This window comes from Cephus cinctus, unplaced genomic scaffold, assembly GCF_000341935.2.
Source record: "Cephus cinctus unplaced genomic scaffold, Ccin1 Ccin1_scaffold0013, whole genome shotgun sequence".
In the NCBI taxonomy this organism is placed as follows: Eukaryota; Metazoa; Arthropoda; class Insecta; order Hymenoptera; family Cephidae; genus Cephus; species Cephus cinctus.
The window spans coordinates 2,284,406-2,306,679 of record NW_014332762.1 but is presented as its reverse complement, the minus strand read 5'-3'; the positions used below and the strand labels follow the sequence as shown (position 1 = coordinate 2,306,679).

Here is a 22,274-nt window from a genome sequence, read left to right as displayed (position 1 = left end):
CAGTCTGTGCGGCAAGGATATACTTCCTTTGCTGTCCACTGCTTTCCATTGCTGTCCATTGCTGTCCATTGCTGTCCATTGACGGCGGCGGGGCTACGGGAAGCGCAATGAGTGGACGGTCGAGCGAAAGGTCGGAACGACGGAAGGAGAGAACGAATGGATCAACCGGAGAACGAACCGGCAACGGACGGACGGACGGACACGAAAGGGAAATAGCTGCGTCCGCTTCCCGTTGATTCTTCTCCTCTCTACCAATTTCCTCGACTTCGTTGCTCGAGCCCCTGCTGTTCCCCGGCTGGGATATCTCGCGTGTCCGATGCAATCTGCATCATGCGTTCGGTGACACTAACAAAAGTTGGAACGCGATAGGTCGAGTTGCGTCAGCTGCGAGAGATAAAATGTAAACAGTGTAAATAATAATAGCCCCAGTGTGCACTGGCTAGGTCTAGAGAAAAAATGAGCTTGGGTACTTTTACATTTTTTTTTAACTGTCTGCATGCTCTTACCACTCTGACGTTTTTTTGTCAGAGACATGAATTCAATCTTGAGATGTTCTACTTGTAAAATTTTGCCAAAACACTTCAAGGTAGACTTGATTTTCGCAGCCAGTGGATCTTATTTGAATTTAAGCTGCGGCGACATACGGTCGATTTGAGGGATCAGATCACGCTTTTATAGTTGCGAATCAGTTACAGCCCCTCTCTCTCGCTGTCGCAAAAAATATTATTAAAAAAATAAAATTGGTCAACCTTTGGATTTTGATATTTATGCCCCTCAAGGGAGAGTAGGGCATAAATAACTAAACGCATCTATCTATCTATCTATTTATCTCTCCCCCTTTCCTCCCACCCCTCCGACCAATAGTCTTGCCTGGGTAGGATAGCGTTAAAATAATTAACGACGCGATGAATATCTGACACTCATTTGGCAAAATCACAGGTCTTGTGTTCATCGAACAAAAAAGGAGGACAGCAACGGCCGACGATGGCACGAAAATGATTAGCTGCTTCGATGTTGATCGAGTCATCTTGTACGTGAGTCTTTAGTCCGAGGATGTCTGAAAAAAGACTCCTTTATCGACGACTTATGTCCGTTGGAAGATAACGAGAAATTTCCCTATGGACACGAGCGGAAGATCATGTGATGCTGCTTCAAGCGAGAGTGGAAAAGTGGTCAACCTGGGGGCGAAGACGCACGCGGTCGAGGGAGGGGGCTGCGCGCCGAACCACGCTGAGAGGAACTCCGTAAGATCTTTTGAGATGCACAAAAGGTTCCAGAGACGTTGAAGGAGGCAGAGGGGAAGCAGGCACAGGGCACAGGGCACAGGGCACAGGGCACAGGGCACAGGGCACAGGGCACAGGGCACAGGGATAAAGAGTATGGAGGTTCTAAAGGTATAGCGGAGGTGCTCATGGTCGAAAGGGCCTGAAGTGAGCTGAGCCCAATGGTTCTCGGCAGATAGAAGCGGCTCTGTGCTCTCGAGCAGCCACTGCCCTGTTGGTCCCCACTGGTCCCCACTGGTCCTCACCTTTTTTAGTTCGACTCGAGGTGCACGTGTCTATGTTCTACGTGACTTCACCATCGAGACGCTAACGCAAAAGTCAAAAGACAAGTGGCAAGAAGAAGGGTAAGAAGGCTAGGAAGGCTAGGAAGGCTAGGAAGACCGTCGAACAAGAGAAAAGGTTAAGGCTGACGTTCAGTTCCCTTAAGCCATGACACGATATAGGTATTATCGAATTTTATCGAATGATTATTATCGGTTCTCCGCGATGCTGAGTTTAGACGAGTGAGGTGTCTCAATTTCCTGTTTTCGACAGCTAATTGTAAGATTACTGGGACAGATATATTGACAGATGTCTAATGAACAGAAACGTATGGCTGCAGGCAGTTTTAGTTACATTGGTGAGGGCTAACGTAAGGATATGAAGGTTAATGCTGTAGTTTATTGTAATGCTACACTCAATAAGAGGATTGCAGCACGAAATAAGAAAAAGGAGATGATGTCGCAAAATTGAATGGATTATCAGTTGATTAGTACCATTTCAAATTAGGTTAATTATTTTTATGAAAACAATGATCAGATTCGAAAGTATGCTGACTGGTTTAAGAAAGGGTAGTCCAATTGAAGAAGTGACATGTTGGTTAGGAAACAGATTGATATATTTAGAAAGAAACCAATTTCCGTTTTGAAAAAAAGTCGTTGATTTTAGAAAACGTTGCTGTCGTTAAAGAGAGACAAGTCGGTTCAGAAAGGCACTACTTTATACGTGAAAATTGTACTTTGTTTAGAATTAATGTAGTATGATTAAGAAATATTTGTTACACATATAGGAATTAAATAATTGATTTAGAAAGGAAGTGATTAATTCAAAAATCCTTAATGGATTTTAAAGCATGCAGATTGAATGTAAAAAAATTTTGTTTGCTTCGGAAAAATGCTGGAATATTTTGGTTGCTCGATAAATAAATTGTAATTTTCTAGAATGGATATGCAATACGACAATATATCTTCATAGCACTGCTGTCTTTGTCGCGCACGTGTCGGACTAGTGGTTAAGGAGGTTTGCTGATAACACCTGATCCAAGATAAAACTCTGCATTTGTTTTATTAGACAATATAATTATCCATATATTTATTTTCGCAAAGTAGAATGTAATGAATTTTGGCTCCAATGTCGTAATTATCTTATATCTTCACTCATTTATTTTTGAACTAAAAATCTTGTACTTTTGCTTATTGCCTTTTTAACCCGTCCTTCGCTATTGCTGTTATAATTATCATCACCGAACCACCTTAAAGTGTATATCATTAACGTACAATCTATATGCATATGCTAGGTCAAACATCGCTCGCACTTTTATACTCGCAGATTTTCGGAGGAAAGAGTCTCGAGAGCAAATCTACAGGAAGTGCAGAGTAAAGCCGTCGCTTCCGACGTCTACCGTTCAGCTGTCCTGCCTTTTTATCCTGCCGAGTAAAGACCTGTCAAGTCTCGGGAGTAGAATAGTTGGATGCTTTCCAGAAATCGAGAGAAGCCACAGACAGACGCAGGGTGCCTTGCGCGATTCTTTACCCGTTCTGGAATCGAGAGGCCGATGCCTCCTGTGGCCCTACTAGCCTGCCCGTTATAGCTGGACTGATTCGTGTTGCCTCACCCGAGAGATTTTGGGAAATTGGAGCGCCAGTAATGGGGAAGGAGAAAGACACCGTAAAATTTGTCCTTTGCCACACGACCACACGACCACACGACCACACGACCACACGGCGCGGCGTAATGCGTCGCAGTCGCGGTAGCAGCCCACTCGTCGAAGTTCGGGCCTTTTATATGGCTAAGGATTTCGTGGGACGCGTTTCCGTGCGCTGGACAAGGACTCTAGAGATTGGATACTCGGCACACGTAGTGGCTCTATTTATAATGCAGGAAGAAGTCGCCTCCCCCTGTGCTGCAGGCCGGCATGGTTTGGGAGCAGCTAGGGACGAAAGCTCACGTTCTGAGGCGTCGAGATGTGCTGGCCATGTTATATGCTATGTGCCATGCAGGGGTTCCAAGGGAAAGGAGGTCGTCATGCTTAATGCGCCCGGAGGGCAAAAGCTGGAAAAGACTTACGAATTAGGAAGTCGAATCTCTCTCGGCACAACGCTCGGAACTTATCAGTTCGTTTCGTCCTATACAAAAACATTCCTCTAGTAGAGCGTTATAGTAAAAATAGGTGCCGTCTAGAAGAATAGCAGGATAACCTTGGAAGATTATTCTCACGTGGTCTATCAATCGAAGAGGATTCGAGTTACACGTCTAGCGTGCTCACCTCGAGCATCTTGTAGCTTAATAATCGAGAGAGAATCCTCGTGAAGAGAGCTGCGTCTTCAGGGATTGTTGGAAGGTGGAGAGGCAGGGGAAATGGAAAAATTGTATGGTTCATTTGGCCCAGGTCGCCGCCACGAGTTGGAGCACGCAGAAGGGGTCAGGCACGCATACTCTGCCCTCCTGACGGCTCTGATTGTCCAGCCAAATTGCTGGGTCCTGTGTGGCACGTGGTTCGCCAACAAAACTACCCTCCAGCGCACACGCCTTGCGTTCTATACTCACTGCTTCTCCACATTCTGCATTTCACATTTTATACACTCTGCACTTTGCACTCAGCCACTCAGCCATCCACACACTGAATGGCTACCTTACGAATTTACGTTCCTATTTCTACGCACTTCCTGTTATCTCTTCGCAGCTCCGGTCCCAGTCAATGGTCCGTATCGTGCTGTATCAGTTAGAGGCTGGCTGAGCTATTGCACTGAATACCAGCGATACGCCGATATGTTATTCATGATATTCGTCGGAAGTTAGAGTACCTCTCTCTCTCTCTCTTTCTTGTGGAATAATACTCGAAACGAACTGCCTTGGACTTTTCTTTAAGCACTGATTACTTCACGTAGAGTTCTACGCTGCCGCTCTGGTGCTCCGTTCTGGCGAAAATGGTAACAGGCGGATTGCGCGCTCTATACAGCACACTTAGGAAGATGCTAGAAGTCGAACGTTGGAAGAAAAAGGACGGAGCAAGAGTGCTAAAAGGAGCGTGAAGATAAATCGTTCTTTTCATTATTGGTCAGAGGCACGCGGAGGCCACTCTGTCATTAGAGAATCCGGAATATCTGAGCAGGCTGAATACTGCGCACTCAAAGCTTCGCATTTCGCATTTTGCATGCAGATGCGGACATTCGCCTTCGCAAAGGAGGGCGAGGAAGACTGGGATAGTTATGGCTGGGTGGAGTAGAGAAATCATCGGATCCTTTATGCAGTCATGCAGTCTGCACTTGACTCTGGCTCAGCTTGCATCTGGGAAGTTTCATGAGAACCTGCGGAAGAGCAATGTTTTTATATGTATGGCTGTCGGAGAGGAAATGGAGTTGGGAGTAAATTGAATGAGAGTGCTAGGTGATCTCGCAGTCAGTAACTTTCTAAGAAAATACCGCAGCGAATTTTCATTTCCTTTCGTCGAAATGGAAAACAATCGACGAAGACGCGCTCACTTCTGCGCTTTTTCTAACGTAGTTGTTGTTTGGTTATACATATTTATGAGTGCTTTATTCGTTTATCCGGCGACTGCTTCTGCCAGAAGGTTATTCGATTGCGAGAGGCAAATAAACCTCTGTTCGAGTCGCGCGTCTGAACGCGTACGTACGTCTTCTCAGGAAAAGATGTCCTGAATTCCGAAGGAGGCTGTAGTCTCCTCTAGGCTTACAGTCAAAGGGATTCCAGGGACGCCATTGTCCTTGATATATCACTCCGGCGAATTTAGGCCAGACGGTCATTAATGCCCGTTATTTCGCTTTCGCGACGGTGCCGGCCCGAAGAAATGCCTTCGTCGTCCAGGAAGTTTCTTAGTGGGACTGCCCGAGCTCGCAAGAATTTCTAGTCTTGCTCGTAAATCTCGACAGTTTAGCCGAGCTTGTCTTTTATTTTTGTTAGAAAATCGTTAAGCCTCCGCGGTCCCGATCTACTACGTTTCTCCATAGAAGGCAGAATCTAATGCGCCCGTGTGATGGCAACCGTCTAGACTCAGGAGGTTTGCTGGTCCAACCTCAGATCGACGCTATAATCGCAGATGAGCTATGCACCACGTTGCCACGCTTCTTTGAGCTTTGATAGGTTACTGCTTAGAATTAATTGCTCCCTGGATGCTACTAGCATTTAGTCGACTGGAAGGGGTTTATGCTGAGGTCCATGAAGGTGGTCAAGGATACCTTAAGATGAGAATACAAATCAATCTCATTGAAAAGACCTCTGATTTGTACGTTTGGCTTCCATACTAGGATAATATGAACTTTTTTTGGTCATTCGTGTAATTCAAGAAGCGAGTCCTGTGTGGCAGTTTGGCGTCTGATCTCAACAGCAACCTAAGGTTAAGCGGTAGAACTCGATGTGCCTATTTGCACAAACTGCAAGTGGTTTGTCTGATCGTTCATTTCACTAACTATCGTAATATCTCTAGTGACTGCCAGCCTCTCTCTCTCTCTGTCTCTCTCTCTGTCTTTCTCTGTCTCTCTGTCTCCTTCCCTCTCCCTCTCCCTCTTATTCCCCATCTCCCTCTCCATTTCCCTCTCCCTCTCTCTCTCCCTCTCTCTCTCTCTCTCTCTCTCTCTCTCTCTCTCTCGTATCACGTACCTTGTCGTATCTATCTACAGTGCGTACGTATAGATCGTGATGCGGCTGCTCTCGTTTTCTTTGTTGTGTTATCCCGCTTTATAGATGGACATGTGTAGTTCGGTAAATAGAAAGAGAGAGAGAGCGAGAGAGAGAGAGAGAGAGAGAGAGAGAGAGAGAGAGAGAGGGAGAGAAGGACCTCTCGTGTGGAATCGTGGCTAAAGTCAGCAGACATTACTGTTCTTTTTCATTCCGAGGAAAAACTGGCAATGGTTGTTTTCGATTACAGAGCAGCGCCGGCGGCACCGCCATTATAGCAGACACGGTGAATTAATAATGGCGAATCAGCCAAGCACTAACAACCTTCTCTCACGTCGTTCTTCCTATTCTAACAACCGAGAGGTTTCTTGTACATTGTTCAAATTGTCCGGTCGTTCCTAGTCATTGATTCAGCCAGATAAAGGATTTCCTTGGCAAACTCCTGCATAGAACTATTTCTTCTACTTACATTTACACATGTGCATGCTATCATATAGTTATAGGTATTCTGGAGAAAATATACATATAGTTATAGTATAGGGTGGCAACTAGAAAGACTAAAGGGTTTGAAGCGGTTTTTATTTTATATCATTCAATATTTCAGTGGCCACCCTGTATAACTATAGCATAATACTGTCTAGCTATTCCCGTAGGAGAGACCATCGGAATACCGCTCGAAGATAGGACTAGAGGATTCTAATTTAGGAAGGATGTTAGAATTCGGATTATTCGAGATCCTTGGATGCTAAACAACCAGGTTTCTGCTGGGTCAGTTCGAGAGTATGAGATGCCAACGGAAACCTGCAGATGGCAACTTTATTACCTCCCTCCCCCTCTCTCTCTCTCTCTCTCTCTCTCTCTCTCTCATTTCTCTTACTTTTTAATTCTGATCAGTGTAGAAACGTTGCACACATAACGAATTATGTAAAAACGGGAGGAAAAGGTGACTGGTAGGAGGGCATAATTACTAATCAGGAATCTCATCCTGAATTCGCGAAGATCTTGATAAAAAAAGAAGAAGAAACCGTCATATTGGGGTGACAAGGAGAATTCTCCTTCATGAGGATACTAAACTCTGTGTCTTCCTTACCAAATTCTTCTTTTCTTTCTCTTTCTCTCTCGTCAATCTTTTTCCCTTCTTACGTAATATTAATAAGTGGAGGAGGGTGGGCTGAGGCATTTATGTCGTCAGAGCGATTCAAAAGTATATCATGATTGTCTTGAACATTTTCACTAATTTCATTTCTCATTCTCATTTGCCCCACTTTCTTACTTTTCTCTAGACTTGTATTAGAGATGCTATCTATAATGAGAAATCTCTGATTGACTCTCGTGTCATTGCTTCTCGTTCTTTCATATTATAATTTCAGTCTCTATTTATTCCTGCATTTGACTCGTGGAAAAGATTCGCTTGTGGAAAGAGACAGCTGCGGCCTAGTCGACCTTCATCCTCAGGTCCCTTAGGAGCATCTCGGGGCTCCGTTTGTGCTATTCTGCAGAAAGGGGGAGGAGGGAGGGGGCCTACATCGAATTAAAAATTAGATTCGGGGTGGTAGGGGAACGCTACAGAAGGGGAAACACAAGAAACGAAGGAAAACTAAGAGGAAAAGTGAAAAGGAGGGCAAGTAGAAGCAGTTGGGCGTAGGTTGGGACACCGACTATCGGCTCGTAACGATTCGATCAATTGTCAAGCCAAAAAACAAGATAATGTCACGGGAGAGTAAAATCTACTGTGTTCAAACTTTATTTAGAGTGAAAAGTTCGGCGGGCATTATGCGACTGTGTCGACGTCCCCTTCACATGAGAAACTCGTCAGTATCCAGAGTGCGCTTGGTGTGCAAGGTATAGTATATGTATGTATAACTCGAGAGAGCACTCTCACGGGAGCTCCGCAGGGCCGAGGCGCGCTTATCGCTTCGGAACAGCCAATGTCCGCCCGCTTCATTCTTCTTCACACTCTCAGTCCAGCTCCAGATAAGTTATTAGTCCTAGATTCCCTATAGCGTCAGAGGCCATTGAAAATCCTGCAGGAATAGGAAGGAATAGGAAGGAATAGAGAAGGGAGTTTTGCTGGAGGACGTGTCGCTGTGTCGCTAGTACTTTTGGTAAGGTGTCGCGGTAGTCTAGTATAGTGAGTCAATTCTAGAGAATCTAACTGTAAGTCTCGTTCTATCCTTCCTTCTGCCATCGGTCTCGTGCTCGTCTTCGTCGTCACCGCTCAGGGGGATGTAGTCCAGGAACGCTTCAGGGACTGGGGGATGAGACACGAAGTGGCAAAGAAACACGCAAACCCTGTTAAAGTGGGCCGCGCCGTTTGCACGGTACCGAATTTCTCCATCCCTCCCTCTCCCAACCGTTACTCTTTACTCTTCCTCCCCTTTTCCAAATATTCCGACTATCAAGTTGCCTGTACGTACACGTTAAAACAGTTTCTCCGATTCGTAGGGGAGCTCCAAAAACGAGAGTATGACTATTACAGTTTGTTATATGCAAATTTAATACATTTTATCTATCGGACCTTTTTGATTTGACTTTTCGTAGAAAACAAATAAAATTCATACCAAATGGGCCCCTTAAATATCAGCGCAAAGAAGTGTGTCTCGAAGCAGGACCATTCGAATCATGCGGTCGCATCTATAGTTTATTAACGATTGACGAAAGATTAAGTAACTTCACGAATGCAGAACATTCACATAAGCGGCGCTGGACATTTGCAAATTTCATTAAGTGATTTACTCGAGTTGACTTGTCCTGCAAATGTCTACAGCATTAGTTTAGCCATTTTCCTGGAATCTTTGGTGCAGTTACCTGTTGACGAGCATGTTACGTGCGGTGGTGCCTAAAAATGGAATTTCGTAGGACGTTATTGGTAGCAGTGATTTCGACGAACATCAGGCCACTGGTTAGGTTGGTACTGTCGTCCAAAGTCGATTTGCTTTGCTCCCTTCTACCTTCGAACAAGCTCTTGCCTCGCGAAAAACCCATCGATCCACTTAAATTTTATAAATTGTACGTCGTTTCGAATTGAAGTTCGACTTTTGAAGAATATGCACTTCGTCATTCTCCCAACTAACAGGGTTCGTGTAATCGGGAAAGAGCTGTCGATTCGGCTGCTCCTAACTCCAGGTTAAAGGTCGGAGAAAGGTTGGGTTAGGTTAAGTTATCGATCGACAAAGGCGCCAACCGACCTCCAAAATGAATACACAAAGTCTTGAGTTGCTTCCATCACTGACGTCACATCCGTCACCCCGCATAACCTTCGACGTTTACCTCACCTTCCCCTTCTTATTCTTCCTCCTCCAACTAAGGAAGCACTGAGTATCTCTGCCGCTTGCGAATGACTGATTGAATTCGAAGAGCCGAGTGGACGTCCAAAGCGTCCTAAACTAGACTGGAACCAGAGAAACCAGAGAAACCAGGGAAAACATAACTGGCAGTGGCGAGTAACCGAAAGAATCTAATGAGATCTAATGTTTGAATAGAAATTGGGATGACGAAAGATAAAGGATAAAGAAAGGTTGAATAAATCGAAAAGCGTCATTGTTGTGTAATAATATGGAATCTTTACTTTTGGCCACGCGATCGGGCCAGTCTATGTTCCTCGTCGTCGGTGGTACTGAGTCTTTATTCTTTATAACTTACTGATGCTGTTGTTTATGCAGAGGTCGGTGGTAACAATGCCGCTGGTAGCGGCAGTCATCAATCGATTATATTAGTGGTAGCGGTATTGTCTCCTGGTAGATTTCACAAATAACCACATTCGGCATCAAACGAATCAACGAAACGATAATAGGTCGTTTACGTAGATGGCGAAATAACGATCTAATGTGTAACAATATACATATGCGTATAATGATCAACCGATGTCACTGTATAGGCGAGAGACAATCGCGAGACGCGATAAGCATAAACACAGACCCGTGCGATCACGCACACGCGCTCGCATCAGAAGTTATCCTCGTCAGCGTCATAAATATTACTTATTTTGGCGTTCGCGCCTCGCGCTCACATCTTCACATTTTCACATCATTCATTTTTTTGGCATTAGTTAAACATTCATTATATATATATATATATATATATATATATATATAATATAGTATTTGTATATATATACATATATTTTTCATATATATACCTATTATAATAATTCATATAATATTTTATTATTTATTTACCTAGCTACGCTTCTCTCTCATGCATGACAGAACTGTTTACAATGTCTATGGCTACCCGGTGGGGCTGTCGGTTCCCATTGGCTTCGGAATTATTTTCGATTCTTGCATTCTGTAGTATTGTTTTGTATCCGTGCATTGTCCTTTTCCCTCTGCCTTTTGTGTCACTTGCGTTACCTGTGCCAAATTCGGATTCCGAATCGAGGAAGGGCTGCTGCTTCCGCTCTCCTTCAGTGTCTTTCTCTTATTTTCTTTGGCGCCCTCGTCTTGCTGGCTTCGATGCTTGCTAACAGTTTCTTTGGGATACGTTGCAATGGAATGATATGGGACTTGGAAAATTCCAATTAACTCACATGGAATGATATGAGACACGTGTTCGCTCGATCCTGATCGATTCGATATTGTTTCTTGGCCGTTCATTACTACACCACGCTGTTCAGAATAAGTCGAAGGCACGAGGCGGGTCCGAAGAATGTGCAAATGAGACGAAACAATGTGATGCGAATGACAGGAGAGGTGAGGTCGGAGCACATGAGGTTAGGTTAGCCAAGGAAAGTGGCTCCAGGGGGAGCGAAAAGTAATGAAGGTCTATGGGCGTCTAGGCTTCTCGCTCGTTGAGGTACGAGTCCTTCAAAAATACATTGTTTTTAAAAAATATTTTGGTATTTGCCGCTCTCATCTTTCGGTCGATTGGAACGCAGACACACGCACGCACGCGCAGCATCTCACAGGGGGTTTTAAAGCTTTTTTTTCATTAGAATATAAGGGTTCCTCCAGCCTAAAATCTTTGAATATATATTTCAATATTTTTCTTTATTTTTTTTCCTTTCAGTACGCCTTTATCTATTTACACATCTTTTCTCTTTCATTCGCTTCCAATGTTCTCTTTCCATCATTTTCTAATTCGGCATGATAAATTTCACATTTTCTGGATAGTAGAGTCACGCCGCTAAACCGTGATAAAGTCTCTTGACTTCGCTAAATTTTATTACTGTATTCCGTTAGATATGAATTTTAAAGCAATCGCGCATATACCGCAGCCATACATACATATTGTTATTTTCCCTTTTCTTTCTCTTCTCCTTCCTTTTTATTTCACAGCTTCCCCGACGGCCCCCTCCCCCTTCCCCCTCTCTACAACATCTCAGCTTCTCTTTAGGCTATACAGTTATTCGAAACGTCTGCCACTTTTGTATTTCCGACGATACGCATCGGCACGAGATAGTGATCCTCGTTTTCTGGATTCTCACTGACAATCACTGACAATCAGTGACAATCAGGGACAATCAAGGACAATCAGGGACGGCGAGATCGGTCAGGATTCTATTCCTCTCGCCATGGTCAGCGATTAATAAGTTGCGCGCGGCCGTTATCGAGAGCAGATTCATTCGACTTCTCGATCCCACATTCCCTCTTCTTTGGTTATTTTGCCTCCGTTCAAGTTTCTCCATTGCGCGATTCGCCAATCACGAGCTCACAATATCGAATCAGAAAGCCAACCGATTGCCTTCAACTTCAATTACTCTAAATTCTCTATACTTATTAGACTCTTTTGCATTTCTCACTTTTTCCTTCGTACATTGCCAACTTGGAATGGTCGCTCACGCACTCACGCACATTTTATTAGCTCCGTATCACATCTTCACGTTAGAAAATAGTGCGACGCGTGCACAGCTCAACTATTTGGTAGAATCCGACTAATCGTTAGGACTTACGAGGCTTCAGTTACTTTGTTACCTACATTACGGTAGTAGGAGGTGCGTGTCTGCCCTCTCTCTTCGTCCCCCTCCCCGCGTCTGTCAACGTGTGGCCGTGTGTGGCCGTGTGTGGCCGTGTGTGTCGTGTGTGTCGTGTGTGCGAGTGCCAATAGAGCGCACCTGTGCGACTAACACGCACCTGTGTCCTGCTGCTCTTATACTTGCTATGCTTAATAATTGTCGTTTGCATCTGTTTTACGAGACGAAGCGTAATTCGTTTTACTCTGCCATCTCGCTTCATTAACTTTGCACTCTGTGTCCTCCTCTTAGACTCTTGATCTCTTTGTAGGAATTCGTCAATTGTCTTATGATTGCTAGAATATTGCTAGAGCCACAGACTACTATATTGAGAATGAAGATGAGGCGCAACATTCGTACGGGGGTGGGGTTCGGGAGAGAAAGAGCACGGGGCCTTTCGGAAATAATTTAACCAAATGGTGCCGTCAAGGAGATAATCTCGCAGGCTAAATCGGCAAGTTTCCTTTTCGTATTTCTCCTTCTTTTCCTGGAAAATCGAGCCGTTAACGTGAACGCGCGCGTGACGCCGGCGTCGATTCGGACACGCTCATCGGATCGAACTAATCTCCGAATGGACGCGTGGGAATTGATTAATTTAGCGCGGATTAACGAGGCTCGGCGGTAGCGTCCAAATGAAAAGCGAAGCGATTCGCTGCCACGCGAGTCTCTCTCTCTCTCTCTCTCTCATATTCTCTAACTCACTCGCTCACATACATGCGCGCACCTATTCTCATTATTTGTTCTCCCACGAGCAATCGTGCAATCGATTTGCCTCGTTAAAACAAACGCAGGGCAACAGTCAAATCGTAAGAGCAACAAGGAGGTATCGGGACGAGCGAGCATTTCACTTGTCATTCTCATTATCAGTTGTTCAGCTGGTTACGTGAAATCATTTCAATTTTTATCTGCAACGTAAGAAGAGTCGCGATGCAATGGGATGCTGCAGCAAAGGAGTATGGGCCGAAGGCCAAATATTCTTTTGGTTCCGTTGATAAATCCCAGGATGGCTGTCTTGGTGAGGGAAAAGTTTGTTCGACGATCTGATAGCAATCTGCGCGCTGGCCCGTTGAAGGAAAATCACGAGAACTCGGGGAACTCCTACAAGAAGACTCATCACGACCGGTCCAGGACTCGTTCAGGACTCGATTCGCTTCGCCGTGGACGCCTTTGCCGATTCGATTACCTCGTTAACCTTATCTGTGCGTGACGGTTCTCACCGTGGATTGTGGGACTGCAGACGACGAGAAAGGTTTCCACGACGCGGACGGTTCGATTCTCCCAGGATGACACGTTTCCAAGACGGGGATTACCTTGGCTTCCCTTTCGTTAAGTTTTACCTTCTAAAGGCTGCTGTCGCTTTATACAATCCATATGCATTCTGTCTTTGGACGTTCTCCGACTTTCTCACTCCCTCTCCATCTTTCTCTCGACTTTGCGACTCGCGTCAAAAAAAGCACAGACTTACGCCGGAGAAGAGCAAGCTTACGGCACACCGGGTCAGCCTCTTCTATATCCGTTTGCTATCCTCGAGGAACTCTTCTCTGTTGGTTATATTATGCCTCCAGTAAACTCTGATTACACCTATGCTATCCGTATATACTGGCTAGATCTATATACATGTACATAAACTCGCTAGGTAGCATTTGATGTGATAACATTATACCGATCGCAACGTCTCAACGCTTACACCGATTTACCTCTAGTTTATTCAGAAAACTATTATCGTTACAAGGAGTTCTAGCGTTATTAGTTGTATAGTCGCATAATGGCTGTGTACGTGGCTTTAAGTAGAGAAGGCTAAGTCAGCAGCAGATCCTGACTTCGAGGACTCATCCGGAACATCAATCACGATCCAAGTTAATAGGGAAGGTCTAACCCTCCATATGCCTTCCTCCTTTTCCCGTCTCCTTTATCCTTTCTCATGGAGTCATCCATCTCGATACCAGTTCTACTCTCTTTCTCGTTAATGCTCTTTTCGTTCTTCCTTATTCACTCTTTCTAGGCAATTTCATGTAATAAATTTCGCTTTTCACGTATTCATCTACATGGACTTTTGTGTGTAATCAATTATTAATTCTTGCCTTTTTCGTAAATCCAACCACTCAACAAAAATCGTATTTCACGGGTTCAGACGTATAGTATTGTTCTAAAAAATGTTCCTTTTTGGGGAAATACGGATCGATAAGGATGATTGGGTTACCGATCTAAAGACAGTCAGTGCTTTGATTATTTATAAATAACATCGATTGCGAAGGATCGTTGGACCTACGCAGGCACGTTGCACACATTCAATTGTTTACCAGTCGAGACATTCAACGAGTACAAATTGTTTGGGATTTGACGTAGACGTCGAGGGAGAATTCATTATTTTTCATTTTCTCCACGTTACTGTGTCTGAGTTCACGCAGGATTTGATGTTTGAATTAGCTAATGATCCGTGGATGCTGAGATCCTCATCGACTGGTTCATCGATTATCTTCGAGATCCGTAGGAGAGGTGTACCTTCTTCCACTGGCCAATAAAATTTGCAAATTGACAGATGGTAGTTTTGCATGTGCGCGAGGAACCGTATCTCGTTGGATGAAAAAGATGGTCCAGGGTTCGAACGAAATTACGCAGAGAAACGGGTACAAGGACACGGAGCATCGAGTTGGGCAATCAGTCAGGTCGCAAATCAGTAAGTCGAGGAATGATCTAGAAGGTCTAGCAGACCATGTGCTACACGTGCTGAAAGAGTCTGTGAAGCTCATTAGGCGTTGGGGCTGCGCTCCCTTGGGGATAATACCAGGCGCTTTGTCCCTGGCTGTGGGGGTAACTTTGCCTACTCGTGCAGGTGACGCAAGTGCACCCCTTGCCGCCATGACACCAGTCGGACGAGTTGGCTGTCGATGCTGGCAAATAGCTACCTAGGAGCCACTGATCTGCCGTGTTCGAGACCGACATGCTTTGGTACTGCTGAGGGTGGGAGAGCTGCGAGAGGACTTGATTGGCAGCGAGGTTGTGGTGGGACGTCGAGTGCGATAGCTGACTCTTCTGCAAGGCTAAACCAGTAGATAGGCTTTGATGACGCTGATGAGTTCTCGAGGATAAAGCGAGGCTCCCATCGTTGTCACTCGGGTGGGTGCTGACAGGCAACCTGTGACCTTTCGTTGCTGCACTGCTAGTAGAAGGCGTGTTCGCGTAGGATTGGCACCGCGGGAGAGATTGAGCCTTGGTACTGGTCCTTTGGGAATTTGGTATCGTCTGCCCAGTCTCATATCCTGAATGCGGCATCGCACCTTGGGAATACGAGGTGGCCATGTTTCCGATGCTCGGCAGTATTCCTGGCTGATCGAGGCCGTGGTGCCCGTTCTGACCAGTAGTCAGGGACTCTAAGGAATTTTTTGGAGTTAGGATAGCCGCAGAGGGTGTACTCATTAGAGAGTGCTGTTGCTGGAGGTTGCTGGAGGACATCTGGAGCTGAGGGTGCCTGCGCTTGCTGGCGCCCCACCTCCTGGACGTGGCACTGTTGGTGTTGGCACTGTTGGCGTGTTCCGGGGCTCCGGCCGGTTCCTTAGCCCTCGTTCTCGTAGGGGCTGCTGGAGCCTGTTGGGGTGCGGGTACTGCACTTGCCCAGGGCTGCAGCCTCGCGTAGGGGTGCGGCTGCGGACGGCATCCTCTGCAGGAGACCGCAGCTATGCCTACGGCAGGCTGACGGTGCTGACTAGTGGCGCCCGAAGTTTCTTGACCTTGCCGCTGTTGCTGCTGGGACTTAAGGTCGAGCAGAGAGACCGCACCACTGGGCATCGACAGCAAATCTGCAACAAGGAGAGACCAAATTTCAATTAGAATTACGTGCATTTGGATGTCCATTGGACGGTCATTGAACGTGCAGGATGGCGGCGCCCGAGACGGAATGGCCAAATGACAAGGAGGAGATCTAGCCAGAGCGAGGCTAAGATTATAGGACAAAATCGCAAGCGGACCCGGTCACGTCCCAAGTTCCCGCAGGTTCCTACTGCCTAGGAGATTACTACTCATCACTGAGTGAGTTCGTGCTCTGGTCCGTTCTCAGTCTCAGGATATAGCTGCACTAATAACTTATTGTTTGCTCGGTAGATTACTTGGCCCCATCAGACCACTCAATTCCCTCCTTACTCATCCTGGTGTAGCTCCAAGGCATGGTCCATGCCACGCTTATATTTTTAGTCCGTGGTCTGAATAGAATCCTTTTCCGCTCACCTCCCTCGCGCTTTCTCTTTCTCCCTCGTTTCCTCTCTCAGTTTCCTGCTTGATTTCGCTACTATTGGAATTCCTGCCTGAAATGTTCATTCCCTGAAGCTTTCGTTAAGCCGTTACACCACGTGGAATCGCAACCCCCATAGACGGAGCCTAAGCCACCATTATCCTGGGGCGAGGTGAGATCTATCATGTAGAGCCCATCGTGCACCGTGATAAATAATAGCTTGTGAGGGGTTAGGGGACGGTGCCAATGTTGTCGACGTTGCCAAGGTTGCCAACGTTGCCAACGTTACCAACGTTACCAACGTTACCTATGGGTATGGCCGAGAGGATCGACAAAGTCGATTTAGTCGCCATGCGATACGCTGGAAAGTCTAGGGTCCTAAGCGAGAATGCGTATCTCGTTTCGCGGATGTATGTTACGCTCTCTCCGCGCTTTACGTCATAGGAGACATGAATTCTATGAGAATGCGTGAGAAAAATAAATGGCATGAGAACTGTTAAGAACTGTTATGGAGGTAATAGGTGCTGATACGAGGAAAAGGAAAGAGAATGGTAGATTGAAATTGGCGAAGGATTTAGAGGAATAGACGGTGCGAGATGCAGATTGCGCCACGTGCTAATGGGCGCAGAGTGCAAAGCATATCGTCGAGCGAGTCTGAATAATTGAAGAAAAACGAGGACATGGATGGAAGCCGGAAAGATGCCTGGTTAATCTGTATTATTAGACTAATAATACCTGGAGTGCTTTTAATCGAGGTTATTTATTATCCACGCATTAGCTACACGTTAGCTAAGGGCTTCTTTAACAAATTTCAGATCGCGCAACTAACAAACTGTGTCCGATGTCGGTGTGGCGTAGGATGCCACTGAACGCTTACGTGCGTTTACCATGCACGAGCCTCTCTCTCTCTCTCTCTCTCTCTCTCTCTCTCTCTCTCTCTCTCTCTCTCTCTCTCTCTCTCTCTCTCTCTCTCTCTCTCTCTCTCTCTCTCGGTCTTCATTTCCTACTACTCGGCCCTTGGCTCTGCGCCCTCAACCTACGCGTATCCTGAGCCTGGCACGGCTTTACGCGCGGGACTACGTGCCCGCGCGATAAATTCAACTTTGAGCTGTAAAAAGAGCCCAGTTCGGCTCGGCTCTGCTGATTTTTTACTCTCGAAACGGAGTAGGCGGCTGCGGCTCGACTACGGCACGAAATTAAATCGTAACTCGAGGCGCTCAGCTAGCAGCTCCATCCACCCCTTCGCCCCTTCGAGCACGCCTGCCGCCGGCACCCCTTTGGCACTTCGTCCCGCGGCCCCCCTCGTGCCTTTCATTTCTCTCTCCCTCTCTCGTTAGTGTAGGCGAATAACTCTCCTGGGCCTTCGTTCAGCCGCCAGCAGCCATTCCAGCATGACTGCATTTTAGCAGCTCGAGTATCCAGGAGTATTACGGGCGTTCTGGCATAGGTATTCTTCTCCACGGATTCCCAAACAATTCGACACTATTGCGCCCCATAGAGAGAGAGAAACCTCGGCCGACATTTCCCCGAGGTTGCTGGACAGATTCTTTTCTACTGTGGCAAAATCTCCCTCTCTCTCTCTCTCTCGCTCTCGCTCTCAAGGCAGCGTCACATGAAACAAGCATTCTCGGTCGATTGGTTCGTCCTTCCGTACATGAAACAGGTATATTCTCCTGGGCGAATAGCGACAGTTCATAGTAATTCGGCTAATCGATCGATCGATCGATATTATTCGCGGTGACTTTCAGGCCAGTCGATTCTCTCTCGGAAGCACGAAACGGCCGATTGCAATTTCGCGGAAAGCACGCGAATTCCCGGATTATTTGCCCGCAAGCAGTGGTAAGATCGAGTGCCTGTCAGAATCCTTCTTCTCAACCCTTTCTCAGTGCACGATATGCTATGCATGTTGAATTCCTTGCTAATTTAGCCCACGAAGAGGCTCAAATTTTCAGTTGAGAAGGACGGGATCTTTCGCTCATAGAGAATTGAGCCGACTTTCAGGGCGAGCGAATTTTACTTAATATATCTTGTGTCTCTTTTGAACTTTGAGATGTTCCTTTCGATTCCGCGGCGTTCGCGCCTCCCTGCGTGATTGCACGTCCCTCAGTCAGCATGAACAGGGTCTATCGCGTACGTGCGTGCCCAAGGGCGTGTGTGTCAGGAGGTTCGGATGATGAGGCAGTTTATGCGTTTTTAACGACCCGAGGCAGGAGGGACCGAGCTCCCAGTCGGGGCACCGCCAAAGTTATGTTTAGGGGCTAACGATCATAGCTGGGCACGGCACACTGGTGGCCACACTGCGAACACATCGCGGCACCGAGTATCACCGAGCACTGCCGAATTGTAACGAATTGTAACGACCAAGAGCACTGAACACTATGCCCACCATGGCCACCATGGCCGAGCGCGTATCGCTAGCGCCAGCTAGCTGCGCGCCTCTATGAGCTGCCCTGTTCGTTACATTTTTTCTCTACCGTCTAATTAGTTCTTGCAGCTGGTGCGTTGGTTCAGCCATTAGTGCACTACGCCGCACTTGTTCGCGGCTCTTACGAAGCTTAACCTATCACTATCTCATTTTAATGATTTCCCACGTTATCAATCCGGCAAAGGAGAAACCATCAAGGTTATCATTAGATTTGTATACTGATTGTGCAAAAGACATAGAGATACGGGAATAGCAAATGTGTGAGTCGATTATCAAATATCAATGACTGTATAGTTCCTTTGACTTGAAGTCTTTCAAGTTGAAGGAAATCTCGAACTTTGGAGTTTGGATCTTTGGAGTTCGAAGTCTTTTTAAGCTCGAGGGGTCCTTCGCCTTCATAAATGGCTGATCGTTACTGGCGAGTAAAGAGAAACGGGAAGGGATGCAGAGGGAGGTCGTGCGAACCGAGTGGTTCCTGCTTCTCGTTTCCTGTCCCGCTCGCAGACAGGACAGGAGCTCTCTGTGCGTCTTAGACTTTCTGAATGGCACTCGATCAAGTTCATTCGTACTTTCTAACAGAGGAGTGAGGCCTGAAAAAATGGTGGGAAAGGAAATTCCTAGGTTGAACTAATTGTAAGTCAAAATGGCTGGAAGGCCTGGCCAATGACGACCGACTTGCCTCATAATCGTCATTTCATTAATTTTCGATATTGTTTGGTACCGATTCGGATGGCTCCGGGCCAATTCAGTTAAACAAGCTCGCATTTGCCGTTTCAGATAAGGAGGAACCTCCCGTGTCCCCCGAGAAGGTGCCTCCTTTGCCTCCTAATACCCTGAACCGCAAGACGTCATTATCCGTCCCCTCTCTGTATCGGGAATCGACACTGCTCGGAGAATCGGTATTACGGGGACACGTACGAACGACCGTAGCGAAACTCTTCTTCCTTTCCACCCACCCTAAGTGCCGGACCCAACGGAATAGCGACGGGAAACTGTCTTTGATCTTTCGTCGGCCGCTTGTGAACCTGCCTTCTTACGAGCAGTGCATACGAATCCATGAGTATCGAGACCTATCTGGACGAATACTTATGGGGCATAGGTATTACTATACATACACGCAGGGTGCATCTCCGCGAACGAGCAGATTTACTCTTGCCGCTTGGACGAAAGACTCATAGATCATTCGAGCCGTCCGAAAGCCATCGGACGCGCAGGCAGAACTGGAGAACCAAGATGAAGGGAGAACCACTTTGCTTGGAGTTGTTGAGAGATGATTCTTCGGGTCTCGGATCATCCGGCGGTTCGTCGGTTCCTCGGTTCGTCAGTTCAGCTGCGGTCTTGCAATATATTTTGCGTCAGTCATTAGTCTATCTCGGTCCAGGAACATTCATTAGGTGACTCGGCTTATTCGCAGCCACATTTGCTATTCTGCTACCCGCCCTTCTTGCTTGCTTCTTGGCTCTTCTCCTTATATACAAACTTTCCTCGTCGCTCGCTTCGCTCTTCTGCAACCAAAGAAATTGGGCTGACGATCTATCCCAATACGGAACAGCTTTTAGTTTCACCTGTTTTTTTACCTCTTCCCTATTCGGAGCAAATCTCACGTACATGACGAAACTGTCGTTCTGTATTTTCTCTTTCGTGCGAGTAGCTCAACTTCCGGTATTAGTGCCGCACTGTCTTGACGTCATCATCAAATCGACCCAGAGATATCGTGTCTGGCTTCACGCGCAAGTATTTGCGCACACACTCACTCACCCTCCGTATGTGCATGCTGCCATTACGTTATCAGCGCGGTTGGATTTCTCTCGGATAAGGAAGCCAGCGTGTGCGATGACGCGCGAAAGCTACCGAACATGCCCGAAGGCACCTTCAGATCCGATCGAGTCGACTTTCAGGCATGTCCTGCCTGAAAGATCCACCGAGCGATCTTAGGGTGCATAAGACTCGATCGGCAGACGCCTTCCACGGCGAGATATCAAAGGAGAACTTTTCCAAGAGAATGGCTCGCTCGAGCGTGCCTGATAATCTTCGGCTGGGAGTTTATTCGCGGAACGAAGCTGCTCCTCGGGCTGAGAGATAAAAAGACGTGATACGCGCCCGTCCCAGGATCCCTGATGAACATCGATTTTGGGCCGAATACCTAACTCATCGCTGGCCTCTCTCTCTCTCTCTCTCTCTCTCTCTCTTCCCTCCATTCTTTTTCGTCATGTGTATCAATAGCACAACTATGAAGTTGGATACCTCAGAGAATTAGAAAATAAGGTCAAATGATCGTTTGCATCAGCTTCAATATTAATATAGTAAATTCTGTTGCATTTTTTCTTTGAAATTATGTATAGCTCATATGCGAATGGAATTCTGCAGGCGGAGAGGCCCAGTCTTATTTAGATATTTTTAAAAATCTTATTTATCTTTCTTGCGGTCCAGAAACGAATCCTTCCAGCGTGTGGTTTTAGTACTACACAGGCAGCGCGTGGATAATGTTCCACCCGGTAGAGGGTGAAACGTATTTAATAAATGGGGATCATAAACATTGTAGGGTTACGCGTCTGGCAGGTTAGACGGACAGATAGTAACGGCCAGCATCGCCAGGACGCAACACTGAATATCAAACCAGTAATTACAAAATCAATGTTCCCTCGATTTCAATGTGAACGCGCGACTCTCCGACCACTCTTGCTCTTTTGTTCACCCTTTATCTGACCCAGCCTCCCTCCCCTGCTATCGTTCTGCGTTCCCTTCACCTCGGTTCAGTTTGCCTCCACAGACGCCGTCACGTAGACACGGTGCGTGGATCCGAGCTTCAAGAGTCAAGGAGTCTTTTATTCGGGCGGCCGGTTCCAGTGCATGCATAGGCACAGGGCTTGCCCATAGGCGCATGTCTATAATCGCCGTCTCTATCTACCTAAGCTCCTGCTTACATATTATTATATACATATACGCACTGATATGTCTGTGCGCATACACCCTGTATGTATCTTATACGTATGTCTGCTCATATGAATGGATATATAGGAAAAGCTGAAGGAGATAGAGAAAGCACGCGATGGAACAGCTGGCATCGCAGGCGAGGGCGAGAGAGAAGCGAGCGATGTATAGAGACAGTCTGTTCTCCATTGTTCATTTCTTCGGCCGCAGGGATCGTTACTACTCGAGTCGGTTTACGGATGAAAAGAGAATTGCAAATCGAAGCGAACCGCCTCTACGAAAGAGTGCTGATCGATTCCATTAGAAGAATTCAGGTGAGTCGTCGTGAGTCGAGAATTCGGAATCGAGGATCGATCTATGGGAATGGAAGCCTTCCTTAATCGTTTTGTGGAAACTCAAATAGATTTACCTATCGTGAAGTCTCATGCAATTTGGATCTGTACATAGCGACTCTTTGCCACCGGAGGCGAAGGACATTTGACTTCGGAGAATTCGAAACTTAAGTCTTTGTTGAAGAAACAGTTGGATAAATTGGTAGAGATAGTAGAGACGGAGCAGGGGGGGGGG

General features: G+C 46.4%; 1 protein-coding gene across 1 annotated transcript in view; it reads right to left on the bottom strand.

Moving 5' to 3' along the window:
• Window positions 1–9,719: 9,719 nt before the first annotated feature.
• The window catches only part of LOC107264787 (centrosomal and chromosomal factor), a 116,655-nt gene continuing 104,100 nt past the window's right edge, over window positions 9,720–22,274 (bottom strand). Inside the window, exon 2 of the mRNA XM_015733423.2 lies at window positions 9,720–15,923. Within this exon, the coding sequence (XP_015588909.1) occupies window positions 14,845–15,923 (1,079 nt within the window). The 3' untranslated portion in view covers window positions 9,720–14,844. The remainder of the gene's footprint in view (window positions 15,924–22,274) is intronic.